The sequence below is a fragment of the Hippocampus comes genome, unplaced genomic scaffold, assembly GCF_001891065.2.
Source record: "Hippocampus comes isolate QL1 unplaced genomic scaffold, H_comes_QL1_v1.1 scaffold85, whole genome shotgun sequence".
Taxonomy (NCBI): domain Eukaryota; kingdom Metazoa; phylum Chordata; class Actinopteri; order Syngnathiformes; family Syngnathidae; genus Hippocampus; species Hippocampus comes.
This window is the reverse complement of record NW_017805540.1, coordinates 235,569-248,491: the sequence shown is the minus strand read 5'-3', so window position 1 is coordinate 248,491 and position 12,923 is coordinate 235,569. Positions and strand designations below refer to the sequence as shown.

The window sequence follows — 12,923 nt, the reverse complement described above, 5'->3', positions numbered from 1 at the left end:
TATTTACAGTCAATACAGGCGCGCAGTCAAGGTCTATTTTTTTTTTCCATGAAGGTGCTCCATTCTTCCATGGTAACCGGCAGGGATTTACTTTAAAACTCATAACACGGGTCAAGTGGTTTGTCACCGACTGACGTCATGTGACTGATCCAACTCTGGCAGCGGCGTCTGTGAACTGTCTGGTTTCGGGTTGGACCGGAGGTTCCTCACAGCCGCTCGGCTTCCCGCCTCAGCGCGGTACCAGCCAGGTCCAGTGAAGGCCTGCAATCTTTGGCCAAGGCAGGGAGGAAGAGAACCACTTCCTGAAAAACAAATCTGCTCTCTCCCTATCCACATTATGAAAACAAATGTCTTCCTGAAATTTTTTTACTCACCAGCTGCTGTTTATTTTCATTCGGATTGACGGTGTGTCGTGCAGTCAACCGGGCGGTTCAGGGAAAAAATGTGAGGGAATACGAGTGGGCATTGCAGCGGAATTCAATGGAAGCTTGGGGCTCAAGTGTGGAGGGCAGTGATGAGCTCAGATGGCCTCAGACTGATGAGGAAGGAAGAACGTCGAAATAGAAAGCTTCCCCCACTCTCGGGAAAATGATGCATTTGGAAATGATAAAATAGAGGGATTTGCTTCCTCCAAAGGCGACGCGTAGGAGTTTCTCTCTAGCTCTCTGTCTGACTGTAAAACGCAACATTAGGACAATAACAGGATGGGTGCTTCCCACTAAATGTCATCAAGCATCAGGTCGTCAAACATGGTGGGAGTCATTGACGTGCTTTTTTTTAATCCGAGTCTTGTTTTGGAGGAGCATCTAAAACATGTAAGCTAGTGGCCCTCAATGGACCGGTGTTGGACATCCCTGACATACTGCATATTTTGTGATTTCCAAGTTGTTTGAATTTCCAAACTGTTTTTTTTTTTTCAAATTGTGCAAATATTGAAACTGAATTCCTCCCCGGGTCAGAGTACCCTAAAATGAAGCGTTTCATCAAGAATTTACATTTGCAACCCTTCAGATGCAGATACAAGTGTATTACTGATTCTCACTACTCAATAAACCCAATAAATTGTAATAATGCTAAAGACATGCTAACATTCGGACATTTTTATAAAGTCAAACATATCTCAGAAACAACACCAAAAATACCAAATAAATGAAGACACGGAGATGCGTGTGTGTGTGTGTATGTGTGTTCTTCCCATAATTTAATAAAACAAATACATAAATACAATGACAAAGGTCCCAAAACACAAGATCATTGACATTTTCATATTATCTTTCTGCAATGGAATTAAATAAACAATTTTTTTTTACTCACGGCACGGCCGACCAGTGGTTAGTATGTCCGCCTCACAGTGCAGAGGTGCAGGATTCGATTCCAGTGCTGGCCTTCCTGTGTAGCGTTTGCATGTTCTCCCCGTGCCTGAGTGGGTTTTCTCCGGGTACTCCGGTTTCCTCCTACATTCCAAAAAACATGCATGGCAGGCTGATTGAAGACTCTAAATTGTCCCTAAGTGTGGTTGTGAGCGCAAATGATTGTTCATCTATGCTGGCAACCGGTTCAGGGTGTCCCCCACCTACTGCCCGAAGACAGCTGGGATAGGCTTCAGCACGCCTGCGACCTAGTGAGGATAAAAAGGCTTAGACAATGGATGGATGGATGGATATTTTTACTAGTAGCTAACCTGAGTCATTAGTTGTATTACGCACAAAAGTGATGTACAATTACACGACATTTATTTCAGCCGGTGAGAACATAATTTAAAACCCAATGAAAGACAAGTGTACTCCGGTTTCCTCCTACATTCCAAAAAACATGCATGGCAGGCTGATTGAAGACTCTAAATTGTCCCTAAGTGTGGTTGTGAGCGCAAATGATTGTTCATCTATGCTGGCAACCGGTTCAGGGTGTCCCCCACCTACTGCCCGAAGACAGCTGGGATAGGCTTCAGCACGCCTGCGACCTAGTGAGGATAAAAAGGCTTAGACAATGGATGGATGGATGGATATTTTTACTAGTAGCTAACCTGAGTCATTAGTTGTATTACGCACAGAAGTGATGTACAATTACACGACATTTATTTCAACCGGTGAGAACATAATTTAAAACCTAATGAAAGACAAGAGGACCACGAGTCTGCGTAGATTCTTTGCTGTGTGTCAAATCACATTTTTCATGATGAATTAAGGACATGGAACCAGACTGACATTTGCACTGAGTGACCTCGGGGGTTGTTTAGCCATGGCGGAGTTAGCTCAGGAATCGTTCGGACATGGAAGAGAACATCCCTGTGGCATCGCACAAGAGCATGATGTCATCTAAAAAAGTTGTTGGGGGGGGGGGGGGGGGGGGGGGGTTATCAGATTTTCATTTCCATATCCCAGCAGATCCTCAGGATGAAGGTCAACAAGACACCCACACACACTTACAACACCACAGGTCCCCCTTTTCATTCAGACGCTGCAAGGGAAAGGGAAAACATTCTAATTGGACTCAAGCATTGCGAGGTAAGAGGAAGAGCAGCTCTTCTGACTCTCCCGAGCGTCAAAGTGAGCAAGTGTGTGGGAGGAGATGTTCAACATGCACTGCAGTGACAGTTTGGTGTGGAGGGAAAGACACTGCGTGTGCCAGAAAAAAAAAAAACCCAGATGAGGCTTGCACAAACTGCAACATCCCTCTGGATGCTTCGAGAGGGACATGAGGGAAAAATACAGGCACAATATAAAACAGTTTATGGTAGAAAAAAAACAACAACATCAAATTGACCAATGATGCATTTACTGTATGTATACACATTTTCAGCACACTAACCAACCACCTAAATCATCTAATATGATCCAATCTAAAAGCTGTTAAAAAAAAAGATTGATCTCAGTTTTAATGCCAGCAGCACAGTGATCAACTGGGCACATGTTGACAAACAACCATTCGCGCTCACACTCACACCGAGGGACAATTTGGAGTGTTCAATCAGCCTGCCATTCATGTTTTTGGAATGTGGGAGGAAACCGGAGTATCCAGAGAAAACCCACGCGGGCCCGCGGAGAACATGCAAACTCCACACAGGAAGGCCAGAGCCAGGATCGAACCCACGACCTATGCACTGTGAGGTTGATGCGCTAACCAGTTAACCACCATGCTGCTAAATTCAACTATACAGAGCAGTGGTGCAGGGTTCGATTCCGGCTCCGACCTTCCCTATGTGGAGTTTGCATGTTCTCCTCGTGTCTGTGTGGGTTTTCTCCGGGTACTTCTGTTAGGGAGGGGCCAGCCAGGCAGTGTCCTCAGCCAGGGCGCTCTGCACCTCACACCTGACACTCGCCAGCTCATCACCCACCTGTAGCCCATCTGCTCGTTTCGACTGGTATAAGTTGGCTCCCAAACCATTCTTCAGTGCAAGTTTTGCCGTCACCACCCGTAGTGAGCACTGTTGGCATCACCTGCAGTTTTTGTTTCCTGTGCGGACGTTCTCTGTGGACTCCTCGAGCTTCTCCCTGATCGTTTAAGTAAGTCCCAGTTTTCTCCCTGCGTGAGGTTTTCGTTTCTTGTGTCGACATTTCCCTGTGGATTCTCCGTGCTTCTCCGTGAGTGACATTTCACAGACCCTAATAAACAACGCCAAGTGTTGGCCTTCACCATACCTGCCTGTTGTCGTGCATTTGGGGTCACATACAAACCCTAATAACTCCAGTTTTCTCTTCCAAAAACATGCATGGCAGGTTGATTACATATTCCAAATTGTCCCTCAGTGTGATTGGGAGTGTGAATGGTTGTCTCTGTGGGCTCTGCAATTGTCTGGCAACCAGTCCAGGGTGTCACCTGCGTACTGCCCAGAGACGGGTGGGATAGGCTCCAGCACCCCCCGCGACCCTTGTGAGGATAAGCGGATCGGAAAATGGATCGATAGTTCAAGTCAACTTTATTGCCAAATGTGCTCTCTGTGTAACATACAGCGCAGATGAAATTTCTTTCCGCTCAACCACAGGAGAGAGGAGCCGCTGCGGGTGCATGTGCCGCCATCCATAGGTGGATGGATATGTAATTAATACCTCAGGGGTCTGGAAAATTTTGGACTTGAATGCATTTAGACAATTTTGTAACTGATCTATCTATCCTCTCTACAGTAATTGTACATTAGGGAAGAGGTAAGAAGGGAAAAATGTTCTTTTGAGCTTGAACATAGTGAGGCATTGTGGGAGTTTTCAACTTCACATTCCTATCTGGGGACGTGACGTCAAGCACAGAAAGTGTCGGGTCACGTTTTCAGCGCGGTGATGATACACATGTCCATACAACACCGCAAACACAGAAATAGAGGAAGGAAAGAGACTCACATCTTCAACCTAGAAATACAGTCACTATTTTAAAACCATTATTTGGCTTCAATAACGCTACATTAAAAAATAGAAAAATAAATCGTGTGACTTTTCCTTAGAGACTCTTTTTTTAAAAACATTTTCATAAACAGCCCATCAGAAAAGAAACAAATGCAAATTCAACGCTGCTCATTTGGGGAAAAATACAAGCATTCTTAACCGTTTCAGTGAATGACAAAAATACCGGCACTGTACGATAAGAGGAAGTACTGGTACGATAACATCTGACAAACCTGTAGAGCTGATGTGATTGTGTTTTACAGTAAAAAAAACAGCTTGCACCATCTCTAGGAAAAACACTGGCTACCGAAAGCTTTTTGTTTTGTTTTTTTAAATCAGTTTCATCGGCGTGATGTCAGGGATATGATTAGCCACTTGTTTTGGTGTTGTGAATTCCCGTCAGGATCAAGCCAGACTGCCCTGACCCAGCTTCCTACGTGCCCACTGGCCTGTTCTCTATTACAGGAGCGATAAGGAAGCCAAATTTCCCCCCTCCGCCCTTGCTGCCCCCGCAGACGTTGCTTCCCACAAGGTCATGACGGCCTTCCTCAAATGTGGTCCTGGCTGCACGCTGCTCCAAGTGCGAGTGATGGGGGATGCAGATATGATTCTGTTGTGACTGGGCCGCCCAAAGCATGCGATGCTGCTCAGATATGAGTCATGTGTTTATGTGACTTGTGTGGTTGCACGTGCAAAACCAGTATGATGGTATTTTCATTTCGGGTAGATTTGTGTACTTCGAGTACATCTGTAATGTAACATTGGTAAAAAAATATACATGTAGTCGTGAATGTGTCATATTTTCTTATTTTGAATGAGGCATACATTTGAAATGCTGTTAGTGTGTAAATTTCAGGGAATGACTGATAAATAAAACTAATTAATAATATAACGGTAGCAAAATGTCGTTTTTCGTCTGTCATTTAATGAGCTTTTGGGGTTCATTTTTAATTTTTTTTTTTTTTTTTAATATTGCTGTGCATCTGTGGCTACACAATACGGAAGATCAAAAACTTGTTTGAGAATTTATTTTATCACATCATATTTGAAGATATTTCACTGAAAATATGCTTTATTAAAAAATAAGGATAAAACTAAAGTGAAACAAAACATTCTCAAAAGAATAAAAACACATTAAAACTGTCATGATTCGGTTTGGGACCAACAGGTGGCACTGTAGGGCTCCCCTGCAGCTGCACACCTGTTGGTCATTAGCTAATTAGTGGCTTTAAAAGGACTCCCAGCCCGAGCAATCATTGTCGGGTCATTGTTGCTTTGTGCTACTGTCATGTTTGTTTGTTGCTGTTTGTTAGCTGCTGTCATGTTTGTTTCAGTCAGGTTTTGGTCATTGTTATGTTTTATCTTCGATTCTTCGGTCATGTGTTTTGTTTGATACTTTGGACTTTGTTTGTTTTGGATTTAGTTTTGAGTTTTAATACAAGCTTTCAAGTACAACCTGCTCCTCCCTCTTGCCTGCTTTTTGGGGTCCACCACCACCTCTCAAACGTGACAAAAACAAAGGAAAACTAACTTTTTCTGTATTTAAAAAAAACAAGTCAAAAGGAAATGAAGCAACTATAATGAAAAATCCCATACTAGAGTATGATAGAACAACTTTTACTTTTTCATTTCAAAGCACGTAGTTTGTTTTATTCCTTATTTTGTCAAAATTGCTATCTACTTTTCTCACTTCCTGCATTGTACAGCACTTTGAGTTCCCTTCTCCCACTGGACTCCAATACACTTTCTAAGCCTGCTGTGCCACACCTTCACATAACCCTTACAGATTCCTCTGGGATCCTTAAAGCTCCGTCGTCAAAGCAATCCTGATTTCATACATCTTCAAAACGGGTCCCCTTAATTACCCACATGACCTTGGGAAAGAGGGAGGGAAAAAAAAAATCACACAAGCCAAAATCCTGTGACCCCGAACGTAAATAGACTTCTTGACCAGGAACTGTCTGATGCTCAGGACATTTTTAACAGGTGCATAGTGATGCAGCCAAGAGTTAATCTACCACATGCTGAATGAAGTAAACGTGGCGGGTGCTCTTTACACACATGCTGGTTGATTGACATGCATTGAAGGGGAAAATTTAGTGTGTAGTTTGGGTTTGAAAATCTGGATATCATTTTCCACACCTGTATTGGAACTTGAACAACAACCTGGAAGAACATGAACCAGTTAATAAAATAGGTACCTATTTTGTGTGTGGTGTCTGATTACTTTTGTCACCTCTGAACATGAATAGAGTGTGCTTTGTCTGTCACTGATCCAGAAAAGGCAATCTGAGTAAATCCATACTCAGTGTCCGCACTGACGACAGTGCTTTGCGAACATGTACTGTAAATATAGGTTGGGTGTGTGGCTCTGTGTCAAAGGGCGCCGAGGCAGACTGGCCTACGTGCAGGTCTGAGGGCCACCAGAAATGCCGCATGTCCGCCGGACCGTGACGGTCGCTGTCATTAAAGCCCTTGTTGCAGCAGCGGCAGCAGAGTGCTTTGCTTGTTTTCCTGAGGGTTTCCTTTGAGTAATTGAGCAAAACATTTTGGCTAGCCAGCTAGTCCACTGCAACGCGTGTTATCCATTTCACCATCGAAAGAGCGCGTCTGTGCCATTAATCCAAGCAACAGATTCGTCAATTTATAAGTCATTCCCTCAATGTTCATGTTTCCCTATGTCTGAATTTAGGCCACATCTGTTTTTTTTCCTTTTTCCAACTTTTCTGTAGCCCCAGAGAAATTTATCTCACTTCAGACTTTGTTTTTGAATTAAAATGCACACGTTTTAACAATGACGAGAGAGAGAGAAGATGGCTTAATTCTTCATTTGAGCCATTGACTCAGTTTCTATGAAACTACCTCGATCAAATGATATGTCAGGGTATGTTTACTACTCAGGCTTTTGGCACTCAGAAGAACACGTGACGAAGATGAGAGCGACGAGAGAGGAGAGAGAGAGAAAGAGAGAGAGAGATGGCTGTTTTATTGATCTATTCGATAAAATGTATAAATAGATTTATAGCTGTGTTTTATGTGTGCCATCATTTTGATACACACAGTCTTTAATTAAATGATATAAAGCGTCACAGATAGTGTAGTGGTACACACGTCTAACTTGTGTGCGGGCAGCGTGGTATCGGTTCCCACTCAGTGACGGTGTGAATATTCATCCGTGTGTGTATGGTTGTTCGTCTCCATATGTTCCCTGCGAATGACAGGGCAGCAAGCCTTTCGTCCGAAATCAGATGGGATATGCTCCCGCGACCCTATTCTGGATAAGCGGTATCGAATAGTATAATGTCTTATTTTTAAATAAAAAAAAATGTGCCCAATTGAAAATCCATGGGTGCCGAACTGTACAGGAGCAAAATGAGCCATTATGTTCTGTGTATAGTAGGGCAGCAGCGCCACTTTGTGGCCATAAGCGACAATCACCCTCTTGACTCGACGTTGGCGAGTTGCAGAAGCCCGCTACGCTAATAGGCGTCGCTACCGAGTCGCTTGAACGAAGTCAGCCAAAGAATGTTGGCTTCCAGCTGATTCCGTCGCCATTTTTGTTGCGAACGTAAACACCAGCATTGTGACTGCTTTTGGACGGACTTCTCACGCTTACGTTGGGCGACAGCGAGGATTACTGAACATGCGAGGGAATCCCGTGGCCTGAGTGCATTGTAAGTGAGGTAAGAGGCTCCGAATGACGCGATACTTCATTTGACTATGTTAACACCAAGGCTGCCACTAGTGCACCACGATTGTATGATTTATTGCATATTTCGACTCGAGGTCATATTCCATGACGATGTCTACCTGCTAAAACGCTTTGACCGTAGCAACAGGGTTTTCTTTTTTTTTTTCAGATGGGGGTTCCGCGTGGATTCCCACACCGGGAACTAGCGAGGGTTTAAACCGAGGAGGTGAAGGCAGCAGAGGGGGGCCTCGGTGCCCGTCCGTCAGTCCACTTGACATGGACCAAGAGTACGAGAGGCGTCTTCTGAGGCAAATCAACGTCCAGAACTTGCCCGCCGAGGCCCGGCTGATCAGGGTGAGATCCGGACTTGAAAGTAACATTTCAATACGTACATCGTGATTTCAATATCAACGTACAGTAATCGTAATTATTTTTTTCCCCACGATCGCCAAATGCAGTATTGTCAAACGAATTACTCTATGACAGTGACAGCCAAAGCTGATTATTATTATGTACAGTAGTGGTGTCAAACATACGGCCAGCGGGCCGGAACCGGCCCCCAAGGAGGTTCGATCAGGCCCGCATGATAATGTAAAAGTGAAAAAATGCATTAAAGACACGGAATCAATATTTTTAATAAAATGCAATTCATGGATTATCCGATAAGGGGCACCTTGTTTTGATCAGAGTAGAAGACGACATTATTTTGATTAGAGAAGAAAACAGCAGTCTCAGTCCGTCACTGAGACAGACACAACACAGCAGACGGTATCAATGCGCCAATGCATCTTTATAGCAAAACAAAGGAAAGACATGATCTTTTGGTTTTTTTATAACAGAGTATGGTATCATGTTAATGCTCCGGCCCACTTGACATCTACCGAGTCCGTATGTGGCCCACAATGTGAAATGAGTTTGACACCCCTGAATTGTACAGTATGTGATGGCAGTGTTTTTGTTTTTTTTTTGGTTGTTTTTTGTTTTTGTTTTTTAGGCAAGTCTTGTAGAAGATTTAGGTACAGGCGGACTAAATGAAGTGTGTTTCTGGTTCGGGTTACATGTCTCCATATTTTTAAGGAAATAAAGTACTTTTTCTGTATGGCTTACCTCTCCCCAGTGTGGAAGTGTTACCTGCAGCCCCATCAGTGTGAAGTCAGGGGACCGCTTCATCCCCACCCGCGCTGGAAGCAACTGGAGCATCAACTTCCACTACGCCAATGTGAGCCTCAAAGTCACACACTGAATTGATCAGACGCTTGACTGACGTCTGTCTTCCTTCTCTGCACAGGAAAACTGTCGCTCCCCCGGCCAGAACCATAAAGCAAAAGATGCCAGTTCAGATTCAGGCAAAGGTACAGAATCCTCTTTGGTGGCTGTTAATATAATTTGTGTCTTTGGTTATGTCTCTCAAGTATGTTATATGACCGCCGACAGATACGGTGACGTATGCCGCCCTGTTGAGGAATGAGTTGCTGGGTGCGGGCATCGAGTCTGTGTCAGACTTTCACGCAGACGAAAGGAGACATGCAGTCAACTCTCACGGCACACACAGCCTCTTTCAAGTACGAGCAGTGACACTTGATATGTTGTGATCTTTTGTTTCATGAGCCACTGAAATGATTCTGTGTCTTATCTAACCACAGTACACCATCCACAGTAAGAGAGTGCCTTTTGATAGCGATAATGAAGTCTCACCCTACTCTCTTTCTCCGCTTACTAACAAGAGGTAAGCGATGTCTCCCTCGCTGAAATGACGCTTCTGTGTGCCACAAAAACCCATCATCCCCCCAACCCCCTACGCTCCTCTAGTCACAAGCTGCTCCGCTCACCTCGTAAACCGGCCCGTAAGATCTCAAAGATCCCCTTCAAGGTGCTGGACGCCCCGGAGCTGCAGGATGACTTCTACCTCAACCTGGTCGACTGGTCGGCGGGCAACTCGCTCAGTGTCGGTCTGGGAGCCTGCGTCTACTTGTGGAGTGCCTGTACCAGCCAGGTCATATCATTTGTCATCCCCAGTCGTGACTGTCCTAAATTGTGGGACATCGAGCCTCAACTCAGTCTTAGAAACAGAGCTGGTCTTCATAAATGTAGATTTACCAAATTGGAAATTTTGATCCAACGGCAGCAATATGACATTTTTACTGGTGCCCCACTTCGGCCAGCATCAGTGAACTTCAGTCCTGTTGTCGCCCCGGGCTACCGGGCCACTGTTAATGTCGGATCTTGTGCTGACTGTCTTGTATGTGATAACAGGTGACACGGTTGTGCGATCTTTCGGTGGATGGCGATTCTGTAACTTCAGTATGCTGGAACGAGAGGGTGAGCCATATGAAACCATGTCTCTATAAAGAATAACACTGCTACGTTTAGTCATTTAGGTTTAGGCCTTAAATCGGATCGCTGATGATGGTGATCAGTCAATTAGATTTCATCATTTTATTCAACACAACCATACATCATTTGATGACATATCAGCCGAGTGGTCTTAAAATGGATTTTATTCGGCATCATTCTCTTGAAGGGGAGCCTGGTTGCCGTTGGGACCCACAAAGGTTATGTACAGATCTGGGACGCAGCGGGTGGGCGAAAGCTTACCATTTTGGAGGGCCACTCAGCTCGTGTGGGTGAGTTGTGTCCCCACCGCAGGTTAGGAACCCCTTATTAACTTATTGCCCCATCACGGTTTTTGATACTCTTCGTTTTCAAGGTGCCCTAGCGTGGAATGGGGAGCAGCTGTCATCAGGAAGTCGTGACAGAGTGATTCTTCAACGGGACATCAGAACGCCGCCGTCTGCCGAGAGGAGGTTGCAGGGACACAGACAGGAAGTGTGCGGTCTCAAATGGTCCCCTGACCATCAACATCTCGCCTCCGGTGGCAATGACAACAAGGTAAACGAATCTGAATTCAGTCACTTGGAGTGTCGACTTTACCGTGGACTTTCATATCCGCGCTATCAGTTACTGGTGTGGAACAGCTCCAGCCTGCTCCCGGTGCAGCAGTACAGCAACCACCTGGCCGCAGTGAAAGCCATCGCCTGGTCCCCACACCAGCACGGGCTGCTGGCTTCCGGAGGCGGCACCGCCGACCGCTGTTTGCGCTTCTGGAACACGCTGACGGGTCAGGCGCTGCAGAGCACAGACACCGGCTCCCAGGTGTGCAACCTGGCGTGGTCCAAGCACGCCAATGAACTGGTGAGCAACATGCATGCACATTCACACCCTTAAAAAGCAGATTTTTTTTTTCTCTCCCCTGCCCCCTCAAAAATAAATCTTTGTCCACTCTTTGGTCTAAGGTGAGCACTCATGGCTACTCTCAGAACCAGATCTTAGTATGGAAGTACCCGTCGTTGACACAGGTGGCCAAGCTGACGGGACACTCGTACAGAGTACTGTACCTGGTACGTCCTCATCTTCAGTTACATTAGATGACATCATCATCTTCCCACACGATAAACAATGGGACTTTTTTTTTCTCTCTCTCTCAGGCCGTGTCCCCTGACGGCGAGGCCATCGTCACGGGTGCGGGGGATGAGACGCTTCGCTTTTGGAACATCTTCAGCAAAACGCGCTGCACCAAGGTCGCTCCTTGTCAGCTCATGTGATCAGCTTGTCACGGAATATCTAATCATATGCTATACTTGTGTGTGTGTGTGTGTGTGTGCGTGTTGTCATCAGGAGTCGAAGTCTGTGCTGAACCTTTTCACACGAATCCGATAGAGAAGCACTTCCCACAAAATGGTGGACCTGCAGCACTTTGCCACCGCAACTATTTGTTGTTCGTGTGTTTGTTTGTTTGTTTCACAACGGTGTGCACTCAAAAACGTCCCCTTCGTGCCCCCCCCACCCCATTGGTGATGTCACACACACACAAATAAAAGTTGACTTCTTAATCATGATTGTTATTGGCTTTGTTTATGATACATTTGCAGAAATATACGTGTTCAAGAACTGACATCATGTTACATTTTTAAAAGTCTTTGTAGCTGAGAGCACAAGTCTCTGTCTTTATATTTATGTCTGTGTACATTTTGAAAAGGTGTGAATAACAGTGGGTAACACACTTTCTGTTGATTTAGGTCTGTCTGCCAGCTGTTTTTAACACATTTTGGGGTACAGAATCCAAAACGGATCTCAGTTTTTCTCCCCCAGGTTTTGAGCACATAATCAGTGTAAATTTGGCAAACAGTTAAGAGTGTTCATGACCTGCCTGGTAGTCAAATGGTTAGTATGTTGGCGTTGCGCTGCAGAGGTGTGGGCATTGAATCCGGCTCTGGCCTTCCTATGCATTCTCCAAAATGTGTGTGGCTGTGCATTTTCTGATCTTCTCCGCACTATTCGTGCTCACACTCACATCTATGGACAATGTAAAGTGTTTGTTCATCACCTGACTGGGAGTAGAATGGTTAGTATGTTGCACTGCGGAGGTGTAGGGTTCGATTCCAGCTTCATCCTTCCTGTGTGTTGTCAAAAACATTCATGGCTATCTATTTTCTACTCTTCCCCGCACAACTATTCGCGCTCACACCGAGGGACAATACAGAGCATTCGTTCCCTGCCTGGTCGTCGAATGGTTAATTCCTTGGTCCTGCGCTGCAGAGGTGCAAGGTTCGATTCCAGCCTTCTGGTGTGTTCTTAAAAGTGTGCGTGGCCGTCAATTTTCTGATCCTCTTCTCCGCACAACTGTTCGCGCTCACACTCACACCAAGGAACAATTCACAAAACCCCTTACTATACATGGTCGTTTTTTAGGGCTAAAAATCCCTTACTATACATGGTTGTTTTTTTCGGCCCAAAACGGCTTACTGTACACGGTTTTTTGTTTTGGCCCAAAACGCTTTACTATACATGGTCGTTTTTTT

General features: G+C 45.1%; 1 protein-coding gene and 1 long non-coding RNA gene across 3 annotated transcripts; one reads left to right on the top strand and one right to left on the bottom strand.

The window, feature by feature from the left end:
• Positions 1–36: 36 nt before the first annotated feature.
• On the bottom strand, positions 37–737 carry LOC109521186 (uncharacterized). Its single transcript, XR_002169307.1, has 2 exons — positions 375–737; positions 37–302 (listed from the first exon to the last, which is right to left on the bottom strand). It is a non-coding gene; the product is annotated as an uncharacterized LOC109521186 (long non-coding RNA).
• A 7,144-nt stretch (positions 738–7,881) lies between these two features.
• Positions 7,882–11,960, top strand: LOC109521384 (fizzy-related protein homolog). 2 transcript variants are annotated; one of them, XM_019879227.1, is made up of 14 exons: positions 7,882–8,047; positions 8,234–8,418; positions 9,182–9,283; positions 9,353–9,416; positions 9,499–9,626; positions 9,708–9,790; positions 9,874–10,057; positions 10,318–10,383; positions 10,586–10,688; positions 10,772–10,953; positions 11,023–11,256; positions 11,358–11,462; positions 11,550–11,642; positions 11,740–11,960. In XM_019879227.1, the coding sequence occupies exons 2-14, from the start codon at positions 8,341–8,343 to the stop codon at positions 11,779–11,781; spliced, it is 1,464 nt and encodes a 487-aa protein (XP_019734786.1). In that variant the 5' UTR covers positions 7,882–8,047; positions 8,234–8,340; the 3' UTR covers positions 11,782–11,960. The 2 variants fall into 2 exon arrangements, with proteins under 2 accessions (XP_019734786.1, XP_019734785.1); XM_019879226.1 differs by having other exon boundaries at positions 7,882–8,056.
• Positions 11,961–12,923: the final 963 nt, after the last annotated feature.